This window comes from Scleropages formosus, chromosome 11, assembly GCF_900964775.1.
Source record: "Scleropages formosus chromosome 11, fSclFor1.1, whole genome shotgun sequence".
NCBI classification, from domain to species: Eukaryota; Metazoa; Chordata; class Actinopteri; order Osteoglossiformes; family Osteoglossidae; genus Scleropages; species Scleropages formosus.
Genome location: NC_041816.1, coordinates 18,476,768 through 18,499,309, shown reverse-complemented (window position 1 = coordinate 18,499,309; position 22,542 = coordinate 18,476,768). Strand labels below are relative to the sequence as shown.

At 38.8% G+C, this 22,542-nt stretch overlaps 1 protein-coding gene across 1 annotated transcript in view; it reads right to left on the bottom strand.

Moving 5' to 3' along the window:
- Positions 1–22,542, bottom strand: part of LOC108941178 (protein kinase C-binding protein NELL1-like) — a 137,895-nt gene that overhangs the window by 22,211 nt on the left and 93,142 nt on the right. The window contains exon 14 of the mRNA XM_018763807.2: positions 16,171–16,293. Within this exon, the coding sequence (XP_018619323.1) occupies positions 16,171–16,293 (123 nt within the window). The remainder of the gene's footprint in view (positions 1–16,170; positions 16,294–22,542) is intronic.

Genomic DNA, 22,542 nt, shown 5'->3' with positions numbered 1-22,542 from the left:
ATTTTAAAAAATTTTTAAATCATAAATTATAAAAGTAATAAATCAAAATAATATATATATATATATTTTTTTAAATAGTGTCAACATTAGTTTCATAGAGTGTTTTGGCTTAATTTTTAAACATACAGTATGCATTTTGTATCAATCTTATCAGCTTAGAAAGCTGCAAGAATTGAATCCTTCATATGACAACTATGATAAATGGAAAATAACATGACTAGAATTTTAACTGTGCTTCTCTGCTTGAAAGAATTGGAATTTAAATTACTTGCAAATGCCATTTTACAAAGATAAACAAAAATAATACAAAAACAAACAGCCTTTAGATGTCCTTGAGCATTCAAACATCACCACCAGCAACTTATTTCTAATCTCATTACTTAATACTGAACATTAAAAATGAATGTGCCATGCTGTCGTACACTGTTGTACAATGTACACTGATGATATATAAATTATACAATTACCAAGAGCATACCTGCTACAGTCTGCATCTGTAAAATGTCCTCTCTGCTAGATTAAACATTAATTTTGCACAAAATGTTTGTGATTTTCAGCACTCCGAAAATATAACGGTTATGTAAGTAGTCATGGGGAATGGGACCTTAAGAACTGCAGCATAATGTGAGACACACATCTCTGTCCAGCTGGTATCTATGGCCACAAAATTATTACTATACAATAAAATTTATTCTTATATAGTTATCTATCCTGAAAAGGAGTTGAGTGCAACACATGTATTCATAAAGGAACACGAGTTAAAAAACAAAAACGGGTCAGATTGGGTTCTTTTGCCAAAAACCTTTTTCTCTGAAACATTTCTTGTTTTCGTAAAATCAGCTGTGCAATTCTAGCACTGTGATATTATTCATATAGAATCTTGTATTCTACCTTTGCCAGCTGTGCTTTAAATGATAGTATAATGCTTCTAGAATTAGAGTGTCATAAATCCAGTAAACAGCCTCCCCATGGCTCTTAACTGGAGTAATCCTGGTGACAGCCCTTGCTAACTACCTAGATATTAATGGCTATTAACAACCATTGGGGTCAGTTTATCAGTTTCACCTCCACACCACACAAATAAGGTCATTTATTGTACATAAATCCCTGCTCTTCACTTTCCATAGAATTATATTTGACTTGATCTTGTGACTTAATACAAGATTTGATCTTCCAACTCCAACACAACTCATCACACTCTAAGTGGACTCCTGTATTATGTTTCTCATGTGTTTGTATTTATGTTTTGCTTAGTTACCATATTCTTTGCTTTGTTACTTTTTTGTTTAACATTAAATATTTGATTTTTTTTTTTTGCATTAAAATGTTCTCTTTAGCATTTAAACTTTCACAAGAGTAGGCCTGTTTCTCACTGAGGGTGACCACCAATATTTATAGTTCATGGCCTACCAAGTGTTCACACTATCCTAATGAATTCCCAGCTTAGATGGGCAGGTCACTTGGTACACATGTCAGACCTACAGCTTCCCAAACGACTCTTCTATGGCGAGCTATCCCAAGGTAACTGATCTAGAGGTGGTCAGAAGAAGCGATTCAAGGACATGCTCAAATCGTCCATAAAGACATTTGGCATTGACATGGATAGCTGGGAAGAATCTGCAAAGAACGCAAATCAGTCTAATCAGCCATCTGCGCGCACACAATGCACCCCCACCCCTACCCAGTCTGACTAGATGGTCCTCATCGACAACGACGGACAAACAACACAAACAACACAGTTCATGTTGACAATTTATGGAGAACATTACAACTGTTAAAAATAACTAAATTAGATATTCAATTGGACTAGCAGCCAACAAGCCAAACATTTTTCTTTTAATGTATGGACTTATCATGGCCAAAATAGGGCCAAAAAAGAACAATACAACTCGCCATTAGATTTCTGTGCAGTCACATTCCAGAAGTCATGCCCAAGTATGCTTAACACAAAATGGTAAAAAACAAGATTTATCAAAACTAGCAACCACGGATGATGAAAAGCAACATTTAAGCGTAAATGTCATTTCTCCTTCCTCAGTTAGGTGTGAAGTTACACAGAGACACTTAACTTCTGAAAAAATAATTCTGATTTACAGATATTGTTCCAAAACCTGAACAGAAAAGGTTTCACACAGAACTCATTAACCATAAACATTCAAAGTTTGTGCTCTGATGTATTATATCCATATTAGACAAACTACATTCCAGTTTGTCTAATATGGATATAATACATCGGAACACAAACAGTCTGTGGAAGGTCATGCATACATCTATTAGTATTCCAACCAGTGGGAAATCTTTCTTGAACTGAAAACTGTAAGTCAGCAATGAGGCCAGCACTCATAATGAAGTTATATACCAATTCTGATGCGTGAAACCTTTTCTAAATTATTCATTGAAAAAAACATGACTTGGAATACAGAAGATGTTTTCCACATCTTTCAACCTTCAGCAGTTCACAGGCAAGCAACTAAAGTGCTAATGTAAAATAAACATACACAAATGGAGATAAAGGAATTTGGAAAACTCTTTAATTTACTATGTGAAGTGTTTTGGATGGTAGCAAATGAGTGATGTGACCTGGACACTGGGGCTTTAACATTTAGTGTCATGTTACAAGAACACTGGTCAAGAAACCTTTCATTTACTGACATTTCCCCTTTGAGTCAAATTTCTCCTCTGCTTGCTCATTGTTGTGATGTGACTGCTTCTGTATGTTTTATTTATGCTGTGGGTGTGGAACGTCCTCAACTCCCTCTCAAATCTGCATACATTTCCATCCTGCTGGCATAACCAGACATTAAACACTTGACATATAATGGGGGGGGGGGGGGGGGGGGGGGGGGGGGGGAATTAACCAGGAAAAGTGATCTTGACAGTAGTGTGCTTGTGACCTAATGCTTTGGCTGGGTTGTGCACCGAGTGCTTCGACATGTACAATCACAGCTTGATGAAGGCGTTAAAGGTGACTAATTAAAAACACATTTTGTTCTTCCCTTACTAGTTTGTTAGAGAAGCAAACACCAGTTATATTTGATATTGTGGTGTTTTTTTTGATTGGTTTCTATGTTTAACAGCCTATAATTATTTACTGTTGTCTACTGTGAGATTAAAATATATGACCACAATAACATCACAAATTTGACACTGCAGTCAAACACTTTGATTAGAATATAAAAGACATTTTAAAAAAGACAGAAATGTAACAAGTTACATTTTTCTTTCAGCAATGGGTTATACAAAAATTTTATTCCGTGAAGCACTGGTGCCTCATACCACTGGGCTGTGGGTTGGAAGCGGGTTTCAATCCAGATCAGTCTGCAGAGTTTGCATGTCTTCTTAGCAAATCCTAGCTACATGCTGTTGTACTATTCTGTAGTGCTTAAAAAAATCTCTTCTAAAAATCTTGAAGAATATTACAAAGGATCTCAAAAAGAAATGTTATTTTTAAGAAATGAAACTTCTTGAAAGAGAACAAAGATGCATTTTATTGCAGCAGATATCGATATGCAACTAGAGGTGTGGTTTAGTGGTCAGGGCAAAAATAAGCATTATCTGATATAAGCAGAAACAGTGTTTAAGATTCAAATATTTCTCCTTTCACTCCAACTGAGACACAATAAATGATATACGTTATTTACTGTTAATCTCACAGGATGGTTGCAAGACGTGCCTCTTAAACTGGCTTTGGCGAAGATGATACAATAGATACAAACCTGTAGAAGAGAACAATATACTACTGAAAATAGCATCTTATAAATAAAAGAAAGACAATGAGCTTGTTTTTCTTATCATGCCATTAGCAGATATAGAGAGTATGTTTCTCTGCTGACAGTTCTCTAATAGGTAGGATGAAACCTGCCATATCAATATCTATGGAAACAGGCGCGGACAGAATTGAAACATGGCTAAATCTGGTTGCGAGGACCTTTGCAAGAGTAGGCTGAATAGCAAGGTGATAAACTCCATTACAAAAGATGAAATATGAATGAAACAACAGCTTATTGTAATAGAACCATGATTCTCTCCATGTGAGTAAATATTACTTGAGCAATAAGGTTGTTTTCAGCAAAAGTCACATAATTCTATACTGTATGTGAATATAGCAGCTGTACAGCTCAGAGTAACTTATCTATCCCCTCTACTACAATGCTCATTTTTTAATTTTAAAAAAAAAAAAAAATTGTGTACGTCATACCCTGTGTATATCATGCAGGAGGTATAAAGTGTTATGTTATATTAAGCAGAAATAAAGATGTTAATGTAGATTTAACTTGGTGATTTTTCCTGATAGAGTAGAACCTGTCAAGTCTGTCATCATACCAAACATCAACTATTCATTTTAATAAACACAGCACAGGTCATTTCAAGTGCACCCTGCTGGGCACTAATGAACTGTCTAATAATTTTACAAAAAGATCAGTTGCTTCTTGATCATCCCCCAGCAGAAATAAGGCAATAAGGCATTATTGATTGATCAAACAATTCGGAATATACTTTATAGTTCATCTTGTATCATATGTCCTACAGTGCCTTCCAAAAAAGTATATTTGTACTGCTAGCAATGGATATACACAGATAAACAGAGTTAAAAAAAAAAAAAAAAAAACCATAAAATTGGGTCTTTTCTACTTCATGATGAGAACTTTACATTTTACATTCTGCATCTCCACTGCAACGCATGCGGAGCATGGTGCCGACTGGTGGCATTGCAGACCATAGCACAGTATTTCCAATAAATCATGTAAGTGAAACAATTACATATTCTACAATGCTGGTAAGGGCAGCCAATCATACCTGAACTCTCAGTAGCCACAGAGGTACATCATAACAGATATCTTATAAATAATGCATGCAAAAATAAGTATCTCAAGTACCTAATTTTTCCAGAGCCATAACTTTGAAAAATGGCCATATTTTCACTTCTGAAGGTCTAAGCGTTTTTGATGTAAAAAGCACATAATTTAAAATTAGTGTAGATGATTTTTAAAATTAATTTCTTTATGTCATTCAAAACATTTTAAAATTTAAATTTTTTTACTCGATATACTGCATGTCATTTAGAGGGAGGACTATAACTGCCTGTTTCCTAACACTTACATTTCATGAAGTCTGTATGAAACCGCTTGTCCCGAGCGGGGCTGCGGCGAGAGGAGGGGGAGGGGACACACCCAGGACAGGACGCCAGTCCATCGCAAGGCACCCCAAGTGGGACTTGAACCCCAGAACCCCCAGAGAGCAGACACAGGCCAAACCCACGGCACCACCACACCCCCCATTTCATTAAGTGAATACCTCTAAGTATTAGCAATTTTCTCTCAAAGAGTCTAACAAAAAATCATGATTGACAAATTGCACAGTGACATTCAGGAGGGCCGAGGCCAGGAGGCAACCCACAGCACTCAGAAACTACATGTTATACAAGCCCAAACCCCAAACAGAACAGTACAGAGATGTCATGCCAAGTGGCTTCAAGGTAACAAGAAAGAGCAGTGTCAATCTGAAGAAGTAGTAGATAAGGTGCTGAAGTGTGATGTTGACAAAAGACTTCAGACTTTGACAAACACTGTTGTTAGTTTAGCAGCATAGGTTTAGCAAAGAGGAGAAGGCAGTCAGAACAACAAAAATGACCAAGCATGAAGGACCCAAGGCATAAACCAGGAACTGAGGTCATTATGGCAGCAGTTTAGGATAGTGAACAAGGTGTTAAAGGTAGTACCGGTAGAGGTAAATGTATCTTTAGGAAGAGACGTGTTTCTCTTCAGAGGGAAGTGTGGCATTAAAAAGGAGGAAAAAATAGACCCAGAAACGGGGCAGCTTTTCTAGTTCTAGCAGACCCCATATAGGTTCACTAAGTGACTGCTGGGGCAGATATGCAGTGATGCAGTGGACAGCTGTTGTTCTTTGGAGGAAATTGACAACTGCCTCCAGCCCATATACAGCAATTACACCAGAGACCTGGAACTGGAGCACTGTTGGGCCTTCTAAGAATTGCAGAGTCCACTTGTTACTTTGGACATGGGTGCTTTGATTTTATCCATTGTGGAGAAGTCAGTGAAAAGATTAGGTAAGTATTTTGGACAACAGCTTGAAGGATACAGTGGTAATCCCTGCAATTTGCAATGAGTTCAAGTGTTTGCTAAAAGCAGTGGATAAGACTGGACTTCTCGGTAATTATAAAGCATGGGTATATTAATATGGCATCCTGTCTTGAATTCTCTAGCCTCTACATGTGATCCTAATGCTGCTGGAGCAGGCTCCAAGATAAGGATAGGTAGGAAGTAAGTTGCAGTAGCTGTAGCAAGGGCAAGCACAGTCTCATCTTTAATACAGCATGGTGGCTAGTTCTTGATCAAGGCAGGTTATGACGTGCTTAGAAATCCATCTAGCCCCTTCTGCTGGGAAAAAGCTGGTGCACCATTATGCCCATTATGTTCAACTACAGCAATATTGTAGCACATTGGAGCACATCCCCAGTGGCTGTAAAAGAGCACTAGATGAGAGCTGGCATAACTGCTGTCACAACCAGGTGATCAAGGCTTTGGCACAGGAGAGCTGTAGATTCAAGGCAGTGCTACTGAGGCACAGACAGGGGTCTGATCAACCCTGGTTGGGTCATCTGGGTGAGGGTGCTTGATGTGACCCCAGGTTACACTAGTGATGTGTCCAGGTGCTTTGTAAGGTCTATGAACAAAACAAGTTTCACATATGTTAGTAAAGGTTTTATACAGTGCTTTTATTAAATAAAGCACAAAAAAGTACCGCGGCTTGAACGTTACAGAAGAATTAGATCTACAAGAAGTGGCCAAAAAAAATAATAATTTTAACTTCAATTAAGAAGTTATTCATGTGAGAGTTTTCAAATTACTAGTTTTTGCAGCCACATGGCATAAGCCATGACAGTAAGTAGGTAGTCATCTGTATGGGTTAGGCTTTTGTTCAGATTTCAAAAGATTTGAGGATGGAGTTAGTCCTGGACTCAGCACAATGTTGTAATGCCATTCCTTCAGTGATATTTCATGATTGGGTCTTAGGAATAGACTTTGACTGTGCACGTGTATCATCCTGAGATTTAATTTAGTGCAATACAGATAAAAATGCAATGCAGGCTAAAGTGATTTGTTTTAAGGTAGTCCTTACTGCATGTCAGTGAAGTGTATGATGGAAAACGTGCATGATGCCAGCAACTTGTCATGGAGAATTTAGGGACAGCTGAGAATGAAACAAGTAGTTACAGGTTTGACGTGAATAAAAAGAAGGATTTTAAAAAAATCATCACTTAAAGACTATTGTGGGATGTACATGCTCTCAAGTCATGGACCACAGCTCAATAACACTTCTTAAAAGTCTATAAAAAGTCTTCCAAAATGAGTGGGAAAATGGATACCACAAATTAGCTGTGCCATATACAGTAAACATCAAAACAAGCCAACTGGTCACAAATTTAAGCAAATCTACATCTTAAAATATACGTTTTGACTGCTCCGTAAAGCACAGTCTCTGCAGCGACACAAATGTTTGAGTTTGCAAAACAGAACAACAGGTCAAAGAAAGAGAAGCAGAATTCAAAACAAAAGTCTAGTAATCCTGGAGGCAAGTTGGCACAGCAGGTTGTGTGGGAGCCTCACAGCACCTGTCCTGTCCAATAATTTGCAGAAGGTTCAATATCTGTTCAGTTTGTGTGGAGTTTGTATATTCTCCCACTGCACGGGTGGGTTTCCTCCAGGGTGCTCCAGTTTCCTAACACAATTCAGCAACATACTGTATGTTTCAGAAGAATTGGTGACTAAATTTCATTTAGGGTGAAGACTGTGTGTGTGATTGCCTTGTGATGGACTGGTGTCCTGCTCAAAGGGTACTCTGCGTAGACTAGCACTCTATGATTTGGGGATAGGCTCGGGACTGCTTTAACCCTGCCTAGGACACATGGCTATTCGTAGAGAGTGGGTGACAGCCTATTTTTTTTATTTTTTACTATTAATTTTTATTAGCCAATGCCTTTGTTAAAGACAATATTGTGATAGTTAATATGAATACACATTAATATAGAAAAATGCAGCTAACATAAGTAACAAAATATTTTTGATACAGGCTGCCGCTATGACATAAGATGTATCTGTGCCTGACAGTCATGTCTGCAGCAAGTGCTAAGTAAAATACATAATAAGCTATTTCCCTAACAAAAGTTGTACATTAACAACCCTCAAACTGAGGGACTAGGTCTTAAGTTCATATAACACTTTTCCATCAATAAACATTTACAGGACACTGCTTCAAATCAGTCAGACTACTTGATCTCTGCAGCAAAGGTGAAAAAGACGTCATGTCCAGCTGGGATGAAGGATTTCTGTAGAATACACTATTGTTGCGTTCAAGTTAATTCTGTGGGGTTGGTCATTACAGTGGTGTGAAATGCTGGTGACTGAAAGACCAAGTGCTAGATGTTTATGGGACCATTAGCGGATTAATGGTTCTGAGTACCACTGTGTATGAGAAACTTGCCACAAGTGACAAAGCAGCTAATCAGTAGCAGGCACTTGATAAGTCAAGCCTGGATAATGGCATGCCCTCAGCTTGAAGAGCAAATGCATGCTGGGATTGTGAGATGAAGTCTGCTGAATCTGAGAGGTGTTTGGTCTCCTTTGAAGGTCTGACATCAAAAGCGAATTTCTTTAAGCGGTGTTGAGTCCATGGTGACTCCTGTGAATGTCCAGTCTACGAGTTCTTCATCGGGATAGTAAGATATTTTGGTAAAACGTTTTTTTTCTGATTACTGTAACTTTGTGTTACAAGAGCATAATACTCCAAATTCTAATAATACAAGCATTTCTTATGCAATGGAAACCTGTCTCATTTTTCCAAAAGCTTATTGTTTTCCTGTTTTCTAAAGTCTTTGTCAGGTAGACTGTGTCACTGCGTAAGAGCGCTCTATAAAAATAAATTGAATTGAACTGAAAAAAGTACTTCCTTATGGAGGCATATCAAATTCAGGCATCATTCCCTCTATATACACCATATTACCATGATACAGGGGGAGGACAAAATAACAGAACTGTAAAGGTTTGATAATGTGTAGATCCAGTGATTGGGGGGCATGGGATGCATTTGACTTCATCCTGTATATGTGGGGGGAGTTGTAATCTTGAAATATGGCAGCATTGATGGAACAGTGTTTGCACCGTAAGGGTATGCTTGTTCCTATGAAATGGCTTCATATATAAAAACGGCCCTGGACATTATACAATCATGCAGAGCAGTTATCAGACCTAACGACTCCCACTAGATGGCTGCCCATACCGTTATGGATCCCCCACCATGTTTAACAGTTGGCAACAGACATTGTGGGTAGAAGACATTCTTTGGTTTTCTCCAAACGTGAACCTGTTCCGATGTAGGAGAGACTGTGAAAGATGACAATCAGATCATATTACTTTTTTCCATTGCTCAGAGGTTCAGGTTTTGTGCTCCTGGCACCAGGTTATGTATCATTGTGCATTGTCCTTGGATACAAGCATTTTCTACATGGTAGCCCTGCCATAAATTCCAGCTTTGAGAAACCCATAACATACAGTTTGTGTTGCTACTGGGTCACAGAGGTGCTGATTCAATTCTGTGGCAATTTGAGCCTGTACTTTAAAATTTAATCCTTTCCTCTATGCCAATGCAGCTTGTCCATGTTTGGCATATGCTGTCCTTAAATAATTTTGCAGTTTTTGTGACCGATGCACCTGCAAGTCAGACACCAACTACTTGGCCTCATTGTAAATGTATTAGTTACCTCATGTTGCTTAGAAAATTCACTTATTAAAGTGGTAATTGTGCAACCTAATATGAATTCTTGTACACCCCTGTATTTCAAATCACTCAGAAAAAAAAAAATTAAGTTGGAACAAAAAGGTTTTGTATTTCACTGACAAATTAGAATGAATATACTGGAAGGTGACATATTATGACATGATATGTATCCTTTCACCCTTCTGTTACATCTTATTTCTAGTTTCAGTGGGTGACATATAGAATATGCTGGCATAACATGCATCTAAGGCATGTACTGTACATGTTTCAATCTATATGTCACAGTTTCAAAAATTCTAACATCCATGATATAAAAAGAAACTCTCAAGCATGAAGACAATCATTAACTACAATAAATTTGTTTTTAATATAAAATGATTTTTTTTTTTTTTTTTTTTACAGATTTAGCTCTTGGCTAAGTGTTTGAAATGGAAATCTTATTTTAAACTGCATATATGAAAATTCTTAATTCCAAAAGTAATCTATTCTGTAACAATACACACATACATATCTGTAATACAAATCTGTATTAAAATTGTATACATGGGATTACTCTCTTACCATTAAAATTTAATTGTCCTAGGTATGAGAATCGAGTTAGGTCTGTCCTTCTCTCAAAATATGAAAGCCATAACTTGGTCCTACAGATACATCCTGCATAACATCTGCAGGACCTGCCCTTATTGCACAACAAACTGTACGCAATATCTGGTCTAGGCCATGGTGACATCCCGTTTCGTCTTTCTCCTGTCTGGTCTTCTGGCCTCTGCCATCAAACCCCTCCAGTTGATATAGAATGCTGCTGCAAGAGTTGTGTTTCACCTACCAAAGTGTTCTCATGTAGCCTCCCTCCCTGTGTTCTTCCATGGGTTTCTTGTAGCTGTCCACATAAAATTCAAGAGTCTGTTATGGTCTACACAACTATCAATGGATCTCTTTCCCAAACTATAAGCTTGTCTAGCATAAATAATTCACTTCCACACTATAGATATGCCATATTACCCAGTTAAGAGAAGATACAAAATGAATTATTTGAATTATTTCTATTCAGATGGGAGAAATGGTAGAATTTGTTAACACTTTTTATAAATTCTGCTTTTAAACAATCCTTTTGTTTAAATATACAGCCATTAGGTTAAAATCCTTTTCAATACAGCATTTCTTCTTATGTGTTCAACAAAAGACTGGCAGTGAGCAGCCATCATTAAGCGGGAAGCATAGGAGATTCTACCCTATACTTTTTTGTGCATTAATAGAACCACAGCAGTCTGTTTGCAGCTGTGGGCTCAGAGCATGTTTTATCCAATGTGCTGTGTCAGCTGAGGAGCCTTGTTATAATTTCTGTGGATTGCAGGGTGAGATTGGGCAGAGATTCCTTCATTTCCTAGTTTCATTACTTCCAGTCCCCCAAGCCTCAACAGATCAATGCAGTAAAGCTTCCACTGTCGAGAGAACCAGAAATTATGCCTGAGTTAGTTTCACTCACTGGGCATACTGGTCCTGCTTGTAAAAAGAAAAACAAACTGCAAAAAGTTTTTTTTTTTTTTTTCCCTTCCCAATTTTGTAATGTTAGAATTAGTGGCTCAGAATGTTATAAAATGAAGTTAATCTGCTAGAAAATGCAAGTGTTTCCTCTGGTTAAATCACTATATAAGCTGCACATAGTTCTGTATTAAATCACAATATCTTTCCATTATTAAACTTAGGGGTTCAAATCTTTTTTGCCTGTAACTTTCCTTGTTTGATACATCATATTCTCTGGCAAGGAGCAAATTCTAATCACTAATTACTTCTACCCCAGTGTTAGTCCTAATTTTTCTCTGTGAACAGCCTTTTGTGCTGTAGAGAAAAAGGAATTTAATCACTTTGGAGTTTCGGGGCTTAATAGGCAAAATAAACGCAGACAAATTGATTCTGCCTCACCCATCTATCTTATTTAGTGAGCGACTCTGTACCTGAAACTCCCCAAGATCTAAAGAGACAAAGGTCTGCAAAGAACATACAAAGGCAGGAAATTTACTGCCTGCTTTCTAAAGTGCTCATGCATTACTCTCAATGTCAAAGCAGTTTTCAGTTACCTCTTAGTCATCAACCAACAGAACGGGCTCTGGGGATGTGGCTTCTCACAACTGTGTCGAAATACCTTGAGGCAGATTCCCAGCAGCTGTCATGCCCTTCCAGAGAACTCTTTTAAACATAACCTCTCTGACAACAGGCGAGGGCAAAGAAGAGCATATTCACAATATCCCTCACCCCACCATGAAGAGACCAAAAAGCTTGGTGTAGCCTTTCGTGAAGGGCAAAAACAAACATCATTTGTATTCATTCGAGCCTCACCAGCAGAACACGTTTCCTTCCTTTGGCGTTCCATGAACCGAAATAGTGGATCTTCTGGGGTAGGTGGGATTTTATTATTATTTATTATTTTTACTATTAAAACCACACCCTACCTAATCGGATGTTCCTACATTACTGCAGTGATGAAAAATACAGTATATTGGAGATGAAATAAAACTTGAAAAGATACTCAGAAAACATTCTGGGGATGAACATACAATAATTGCTTGAAAAACTCCATGCAAACATAGTGACAAAATAATTGCTAAAAGTGCATCAGAATTTTTAACTTGAAAATACATCTTCTTTCTTGAAACCCTAATGCACAATATGTACAACACAGCTGTTCCTGAAAACACAATAATATGTCCCTTTGGGGAAATTATTTCTGTCCGAAGATAGGTATCCCTACCATATCATAGATTCACATGAAGATGAATTGCGTCCTTAACTTGAGTTAGTGGTGTTCCCCACTGGTCTGCTGGAGAGGAACTGGTACATCTTTCATTCTTAGGAACTTAATTTCAAGTACAGGTAGATGAATTAAACTGATTTATGGTATACAATGCAGGAAATAAATGAATAAAATTGAAATGCTCTGCAACTCACAATCCTGTTACAATTATGATGAATTTTCTAACCAGGAAAACAAGATTATGCAAAAATGCCCATAAAAAATTAAACTTACTAACAGCAGACATCAGCCCTGATAAAAAAAAAAAAAAAAAAAAAAAAAAAAAAATCAATCAATCAGTTTGCAGTAACTACTTATCAATTAGGTTCACTGTATTTCAGAGCCAGTATATACTCATAAGGCAGGGTATCGTCTGTACAGGCAACAACTGAGTCAACACAGGGCACTTGTACACACAGGCACACACTCTCACATTAAGTACAATTTAAATAAAACCAGAGTACTGCAGGAAACCAATGTTGACGTAGGATCATAGACAATTCAAAAGACAGAGATGATTATGCATTCAAACCTGAAACCCCAGAGCTCTGAAATCCCTGCACACTGTTCCAGTTGTATGACAAATGAAGTACTAACCTAAATATGAGAGCAGTGCTAGTCAAAGTCGATCCATACAGTCAAAAGGATATCTTGGTTTTGTTCCAGTTCAGCTCATCATCAACATAATTAAAAAGGTCATTAATGTCAGCTGTTTTGGTCATCCCTGTCCAATATAAGTAACTACTTAAACCCTAACCAGAGTCAACTTCACAAAACAAAGGCATATCATGACATGTTCAAAGGAAGTTTCTGAACACCTTTGAAGACAAGCTGATGAAGTCTATCAGTGTGGCCAGGGTGACACAGCTATTTCCAAGGCTCTGAAACTCAGTGAAATTACAGAGATACATTCATCAAATGGTGAAAGACTGGAACAATGATGAATCCAGCTAGGAGTAACCATCCTGCCAAAGTTTCTACAAGAGCAAGGTGTGAAATCATTAATGAGCTCAAAAAGAACCCCCGAAACATCCAAAGAATTGCAGGCCTCTCTTGCCTCAGCTCAAGTCAGTGTTCATGACTCAAAATAGACACTGAAAAAATGGGACACAGAGGAAAGTGGCAAGTTGAAACTACTGCTCACCTAAAAGGAGCATGAGATTTTTTTTTGGCAAAAACCAAATAGAGTATTTCAGAGCAGGAACCTTTTAGCAAAAGTAAAGTATGGTGGTGACAGCATGATGGTCTGGGGATGTTTTGCTGCCACATGATCTGCATGTCTTGCTATTACTGAAGGAGTGATGAATTCCCCACTGTATCATAAAATTCTAAAGGAGAATGTCAGGCCATCAACCTGTGAGTTGAAGCTGAAATGCAGCTGGGTCATGCAAGAAGACAACATTCCCAAACATGCAAACAAGAATTGACAATGTCAGAATTGGCTGGAGGAAAAAAAAAAAAAAAACAAAACTGAAGTTATATAATGTTGTGGCAAGACCTAAACATAGTTGTTCATGCTGGTAAACCTACAAATGTTGCATTCCTCCAGAGTGATGTAGACCCTGTTCAAAGCCTGCAAGAAGTATTTAGTTGCAGTAAACTTACTGACTGTGACTCTACAATTAGTGACTTTTTCACTGCTTTAATTTCACATTTCATTATCTTCCACACCAAAGCAATGACATGAAAACAGTACTGGTGTCATTTTTCTCTTCGTTCGGGCCCTATTCTTATACTACATAAACTGACAAAAGATACAACTAAATTTAATGCCAAAAAGATGCAAAAAGAGAAAGTCGGAATGGGGGCAGATACGTTTTTTACAGCGCTGCATGTGGTACAGTTAAGTTCTAAAACTGGCTGCTGTGTGGCACTGCTGTGCTTGCAACAGAACTGTTATAGAACTGCATGCAAGTAGCAGGTGCCAATGACTCTGCAACCACAGCAGCATCACAGTAGTCTGTGTTACAACTTACTATAGATCCATCCATCACCATCTTTGATCTGGTATATTAACATAGTGAAGAACACATGAAATTTTCAGAGAAAAGGATTTTCACGAAACACTGAGGCAGATAACACTACGTATTTTTGTGCAAGTTCTAGTCTGCGCTGCCTGTCAAACTAAAACTTGACCAAAACCATTTGTCACTTCACTAATTCAACAGAACATGAGAAGTTAAAATATCAAATAAAGATTTTCAAAAACATTTATATTCATTGCTCTGTTGGACTCGATGCTCTGTTAAAAGAAGTGGAGAGAAGTAGTTACATTCAAAGGATTTCACTCTACATAGGTTGCTATGAATACATTATTGCCATCATCTTTAGATTAATCTCACAAGTATTAATGACAATTTCCTTCAAAATTGCAAAACTGAATGCAGAACAGCTTATATTTAGGTCATTGCTCTATTTTTCCCCAAGCAGTAAACCCAGTTTTTTTTCCAGTCAGACTATTAGCATATTTCCTTGGCATACAGAGTGAAATGTGGGTCTGGCTGGAAAGTGTTTTACTGACTTTTCCCTATCTGCGTGTCTGCTGCTTGCTTTACTGGAGACAGTCCAGAGGAGGAATTGTCTTGAAGGCACTTTGTAAATTGCACTGATCTCTCCCAAGGCGTGCTGCACACCTGCCTCTCATTGCAATGCGTCTCTATTACAGCAGCGTGCCAGAGCACTGCAGGTGGCACCGAGGAGCAGGAACACACCCTCCCCTTTCCTCTATTCCCTTTTTGCTGCAACCCAAACAACCATGAGGCTGCTCTTCAATGCTCCACACAGTTACTACCGATTTGATGACTAATTAAGAATATAGATAATAGAGCTCAAGCACATTTTTTTCATCCTATTACAAGGTCAACCTGTCTGCCAAATACTCAGCATGAGAAAAGTGAAGCAAGAGAATCAGGCAGAAAAGAGCTTTAAAGACTTTTTTACCCCAGAATTAATCATTGCCTTGTTTGGTTCGATATCTTAAATCAAGTCTCACGTGAATTTGTGCATTACCCCACAGTCTCTTTCTCCAAGACCCCACTTTCACCACACTGCATGGGGACTGCCAACTGCCAATGTAGTCAGAAATGTCCAAAGGTTATTCTTTAGGTCCAAGATAATTGCAAACCCACGAGGCCACCCCTGCCAGTACGTTTGCCAAGTAATTGGTCTCCTGAGGCTGTATCCTCTCATGAAAACTCCCTACATTCGTCTTGCAGCAGAAATGTGGCCTCCGTTCCTGCTCAGGAGACTGAAAAAACTGTCCCCATGTAACCAAGTCGTCCATTCTTCACACCACAAAACTTTCACACTGTATATTGCACGTTGCCCTCTGTCTCTTGACTTGGTCACAGAAAGCCAGCATGATTTACTCTCACTAAAAAACATCATGCACTTTGCTTCCTGGTGGTAAACCCATAAATGCTGGTGCCTAATCGGGGATGGTGTGGAGTGCAGCCCTCTGGGATAGTTACGTGTTACACCAAAATCAATTCTCATCATCTGACTGCCAGCTGGTGATAAATACGAAGAAGTGCAAGAGGAGCAGGAAGGAGGTGCTGCTGAACAAACCCAGCAGAGAGGTCTACCTCTGCAGATGGTGCCGTTGCCCACGTAGCCAGGTCTGCAGGTGCATGTGTGGCCCTGGATGGTGTTGGTGCAGATGGCATTCTTGTCACAGGAGTGCTGACCACTGGCACATTCATCTTGCTCTACAAGGACAGAGGTGAGAGTACAGCAATGTCATTTATATTTCTAAATGATTGTTGCATCATATGCCGTTATTGTCGGTATCATATTGCTTCCCCCTGCGGAAATTTACATTACATCTATTTGTTTGTATCAGACACTTTTCCCCAAACCAACTTCCAATGAAAACTATGTAGTGTTATCAGCCCACACCTAAAGGTGACTTACCCTGCTATATACACTACTTACAATGAGTCACTCATATACACACCAGTGAAACATATTTTGTCTGTCACAAACTCATACACTACAAGTGACTTTAGAGTCACCACTCTACCTGAACAACATGTCTTTCAACTGTGAGAGGAAACCAGAGCAAGCCCACACAGACACAGTGAGAACAATGCAAACTCCATACTGACTGAATGGGGATCGAACCCAAGTCCTCTTGCACCACCCAAGCGCTGTGAGACAGCTGTGCTACTTGCTGTGCCACCAAAGTGATGGATTATGTCACATAACAATGTTCAATGTGCTGTTACCCTCTCTAAGACCTGCATATGCAGATTTAACTGGCATGTAGGTTTTAAGCATATAGATGGGCACTGTGCTCCAAAGGTAGCAGATACCAAAGCAATGCAGACTTTGACTGTGAAAGCGTGTACTATAATCTGGTAACGCTCAGAGAAATTGTGCCATAAATTGTACGCTGTCTTACTCCCACTGACCCATCACACAATGGATAGAGAACCTCAGTGAGGTAGGCTCATCATATGAGCAAAGAACAGACCGTGGCTCAACCACTTTATTCGGTCTGGGCTTGCATGTTACATTGCTGATAGTAAGAAAGACAACAAAAAACGGCCATCTCAGTCACTTAGAATTACACATGTGAAGCACAATGCAGTTGTAAAAGAACAAAGGTTAACAATTCTGACTTAATCCCATTTTAATTCACTTTTACATGCTATTAAATAACATATTTTACAAGGATCAAGTCTACGGTATTCCTTTTTGTATTGTGCTACATTGATTTCTTGATTATCACCACAAACATACTCATACATGCAGACATGAAAACTGTAAATATAGTCCTTGCATATTTGCATAAACTAAAACCATTAGATTAATGGCTGTTTAAGTTCATTCTTAATATAAAGCACTAACATAGTCCTGAAACAAAGTGCATTATGTGACATCATTCCTACCTTTTACTCAACTAAATTATTCACTCCCAAGTGAATTTTGGAATGACATTATCCATCTGGTAGTCCTGTCTGCTACAGTAAAGGTGACATTTTCAAGTACCAACTGAAGTTATGCACAGTTGTTTCTGAATTGCCATGTTTCAGCATGAGCAAATAAGCTAGGCACAGTGAATTGGTATTCTTCTCTGATTCATTTTTCAATTTCCTGAAGACAATAAAAGTGGAATATGGATCACTTAGAGTGCCTCTGAGACATGCAGAACTTTTCGTCATTACTGAGTGGTTTTTCTTGCTGAGCTGCATTTCCATTATGGCATCATGTCCTCAACTCACCTTATCTGAAATAATTCCATTTGAGATCATAGATTATTGGTTAGTATAATAATTAACAAAGAAACAAGCATAGTGGCTGAGGACATATGGAACAAGTATTCTAGATCTAATATATTGTATGAATAAAGGAAAGGACATGAATGAAGAAAAACATGACAGCACACCTAGCTGATGTCTTCACAGCTCTCATCCTAAAAGGTGTATGTGTTCTGTTTCAGAGAAAATCCCAGAGCACAAGGCCAAGTTAGAAAGGAAGATCAGCTGTCTCACATCACACACACACGCTGAAGCTGCTTATCGCAAGGGAGGGTCGCAGTGAGCAGGAGCCTAACCCAGCAACACAGGGTGTAAGGCTGGAGGGGACACACCCAGGATGGGACGCCAGTCCATCACAAGGCACCCCCAAGCGGGACTCGAACGCCAGACCCACTGGAGAGCAGGACCCAGTCAAACCCGCTGTGCCACCGCACCCCCTCGGATGTTGCGGTTTCCCCCATTTCTCAAAAGTAAGCAGGAAATTCAGGTGTAAGAGGTTCCTTGAAGTCACCTGATACAGAAATTGGAGAAGCTGGTCCTTTTACTCTCACTAAGTGAAAAATGGCAAAGGATAATAGGAATTATGAGGAATAATTGTGTAATAACTTTCCTTACAATACTGCAAAGAACTGAAAAACAAGCACTATGAATATGACCTTGAATTAATCTAAAATGCCTATAAATAGAAACATCTTTAAATTTTAGTAAGTCACAAAATATTATTTTTGGTTCAGTGATTGTACATTTCTTTAAAGAATATCTCGGTAATCGTGGCCGGTTTGGCGAGTGCCTGCTGTGCGGTGGGTCTGGGGATCGAGTCATGCTTGGGGTGCCTTGCAGTGGACTGACGTCCCATCGTCCCGTCCTGGGTGTGTCCCCTCACCCTTCGGCTTAGCGCCCTGTGTTGCCGTGACCCCTCTTGGGACAAGTGACTGTTGGCATTGGTTGGTTGTCTCGGTAGTTGCAAATGTCCCATACTGCTGTGCAACTATACTTTATTTCCAGCTAGATGAAGAGAAAAGAACAAGACGGGTTTCTTCTACCCAAGTAAAAAAACTTCATATACAACAGAATGTGTTTCCATTAAGCGCAAGAGAGGGAGAAGCACTTTTTCAGTAAGATGGAGGACACATGCTTAAAAAAAATGACAGTACAGTAGTCCCATTAATAATTATGACATAATGAATTTTGTGTATAACTTATCCACAGGTGATCCCCACATTTTTTTAGTATTTTAATACTACACACAGTATACAGAAAAATTCAATGATCTTTATAGAGTATCGTATCAGCAGGGAACACTGGGATGCTGAATGAGCAGAACATACGATAGTACAAGTCTGCTTGAGATCAATTCTGTTTTGCTTTTCAAACAGAGGTTCTGGATTTCACATGTTTCATGCTGTATGCAGTGAATTGTAAATAGAAACGTATCTACACAAAGTGCAACCATGGTCAGACACCCTTGACTTAATGAAAAACAATGCCACCGGACAGTGTGGCAGCCAAGGGGAAATAAAACACCTGAAATTGAAGTGGGATGATATAGGAGGGGTGACACAAGGGTGATACTATGATTGGACTGCATCTGTGTCCAAGGCACAGATGCATAGTCTCTTGATACTGCTGAGTTGGCAAGTGCTGGTGCAGCATCACCTTCCTCTTTCATTCTCCACACTTTATTCAACCCATATAACAAAAATGTATATTGTCACTATAAGTCTCTTTAATTAGGAAATTTCACCAAAAAGAGAAACAAATAAATGTACTTATGCATGCTTTATAGGCTTATGCACATCATATATAGTTGTTCATTGCAGTCAAGTCAGTTTTGACTTCTGGTGACCACTGATTTCTTGGTGCAGGATAGAAGTGGGTTACAATTCTTTTCTTCTCCACCATGTCTACTGATGTTTTTGCTGTTGTGACAGGAAATTTTGATCCACTGCCAGCACAGTTTTTATTGTTGTTCTCCAGTATAGATGGAGAACAATACCAATCTTTCTCTGGGGTTGGTAGGTTTATATTTATTGATTTAGCAGACAGTTTTCTCCAAAGCAACTTACCGTGTTAAGGTTACAATTATTACAAGCTTGCTTACCCATTTACACAGCTGGATAATCTTACCAGAGCAATTTCAGGGTGAGTACTTTACTCAAGGGTGCTACAGCTGGAGGCAGGATCAAACCTTCAACCTTCAGATCCAAAGTCAATCATGCTAACCACTACACTAGCAGCTGCCCTCCACAGGTTTAGCCCACATCCCAACTTGTAAACCTTTAATATGCATTTAATATATATCAAGAACCTTATAAGGAATAAGGCCACCCTTCCTCTTCAGAACAGCTTCAGTCCTTCTTGGAAGGATATCATACGAGTCGTGAACTTGTTAATTTACTGTTCTATAAAACCTAGTCTACAAAGCTAAAAATCTTCACAAGTTTGACAAGACTCAGTACTCTGGGTTATACAAACCTCTCTTCCCAGCTCACACCTGCTGTAGATTTCCTCTTAGCTGATAAAAATAGACTTTGCTTCCTTTTCAGTACTATACCTGCAATCTCTTGACAAAGTAGTAGCCTACAACTATAATGCTAATTAAATACTTAACATTGTACCAGAAAAATCTGTATGTCACTCAGGACTCAGAACCAAATTTTCATTACCAGAGTTTTGAATTACACTGTAATTCTATGAACTGTAACTTTTTTCACTGAAGGTGGTTCTTCGGAATTATACTACCTCAGTGCTTTGATAAAACATATAATATGCTCTTACACAGGGTGGAGTCTTACGTTGGCCTGCTATGGACCAGTGCTTGTGGTATGAGAATGATCATTTTCAGTATGTACACGCTCTTGATGAATGTGCTTGATCATCTCAAGTTAAAGTTTCACAAGGTTCAGTATAGGAAATGAACCTGAAATGATCCTCACATTATATGTTATTGCCAGGGTGGCTCATACAAAGTTATTTTTCATCTCTTTGCTGATTACACACAAATCTGTTTACTGCTACAAGTGAATGACCGTGTCTGTAGGTCTGTCTGCCACATTATAAACTGAATTAATGAAAACTATCAATCTCTGAATGCTGAAAAACAGAAGTCCCATTGTATTGACAAAATAAGGTAGAAGGTTGTGTTTTTCTGTTATTTTATTAACTCAGAGGGCTTAAACTTTACCTTTGCAGAATCAGCTAGAAACGTCTGCATGCATTTTATTATAATAAATTATATAACACATGCTGCATCACAATGTATTCAAAATTATCTAGCAAGGATTATAGCAAGTACCCTGATCATAATAAATCAGTCCTTAGGTCTTTGCACTGGCTCCTAGTACAGTTTAGGACAGACTCATGAGTATATATTGGTTTTGTTTAACACATGTAGTGCTGGTGCTCATCTTGGCGTAGATACCTTGTTTGGATTAGCCAGGGTAACCAGTCTGCCCTTAGGAAGAATTTAATCCTTAATCAATGTGACAAAGACTTTCAAAGAAGGGTTGTCTTGAAGTTTCATTCCGCCTGAAAGTGTCCTTCTTGAAATGGAGCCAATGGCCATATTGTGTGTTAAAATCTCTGTCTAGCTGTGGTTGCTGGTGTCCATGCTGCTAAATATGCAGTAACTCTATACGTCTGCTCTTCTCGGACTGCCCTGTGCATCGGCATGTTCAGTGTTCTGAATTCTCCATACTGAGACCTCTAAGTACAGGCAGTCCCCGGGTTATGAACGTCCAACTAATGTACAAGCCGTAGTTATGAACCACCCCTCTGTAAAGCCTATTATATAAAAAAAATTGAGTTACATACAATGGTTCGTAATAACAAACAGGAGCTACCTTGCGACACAAAACATTACGCATCTATAGCGGTTCGTCGGTTTGTGAGCCCAAGGTAGGACAAAGAGTTTGTTCTTTTCAGTCGAACCACGTTGCTGTTAACAATTTCTCACACGTTACTGTATTTGGCTTTAGTTTTTTGTTTTTATCCTCCTAACTATAGGCACCAAAATGTAAATGTGATGCATCAAAGAAAAGGAAAACAATTACGATTGAAACTAAAATGGAAATAATAAAGTGATCGGAAAAAGGTTAAACGCCAACGAACATTGGAAAAGCAAACATTAAAGTTTCTTTAATGTTTTACTCGTGCGCACACACACTCTCTCACTCTATCTGAGAGAGCACTTGGCTATGAAAAACACTTCTCAACCTCTTACAAGTTGCAAAATTTGGAACTGTCCCCTCTGCATTCTCAAACCTACCTCGCTTTGCTCCTCCAAGTCCTGTCCCTCATTGTTCCCCAGTCCCCTTCCCCTTCTCTTTGAGAACAACCACGATTTTGGATCCTTGCCTCTGTCCAGTTCGCCGATTGACCGAACAGCTGCCCTTCCCCGACCATGAGAACATGTCTAGTCCTTTGATTCTGAAATGATCCTGCACTTGGGTCCAGCCTCCTCCGTATCATACCTCTGTTCATCATGACAGTAGTATCATTTATTATCATCTCTTTCTGTGTCATTCTCTATTATAAATACTGTAGTTACATTCATTATTATTATTAGTAGTAGTAGTAGTATTATTATCATCTCACACACACACACACACACACACACACATACACAATGTCTACATCTGCTTGTCCTGAGCGGGCTTGCGGTGAGCCGGAACTTTACCCGGCAAAACAGGGCGC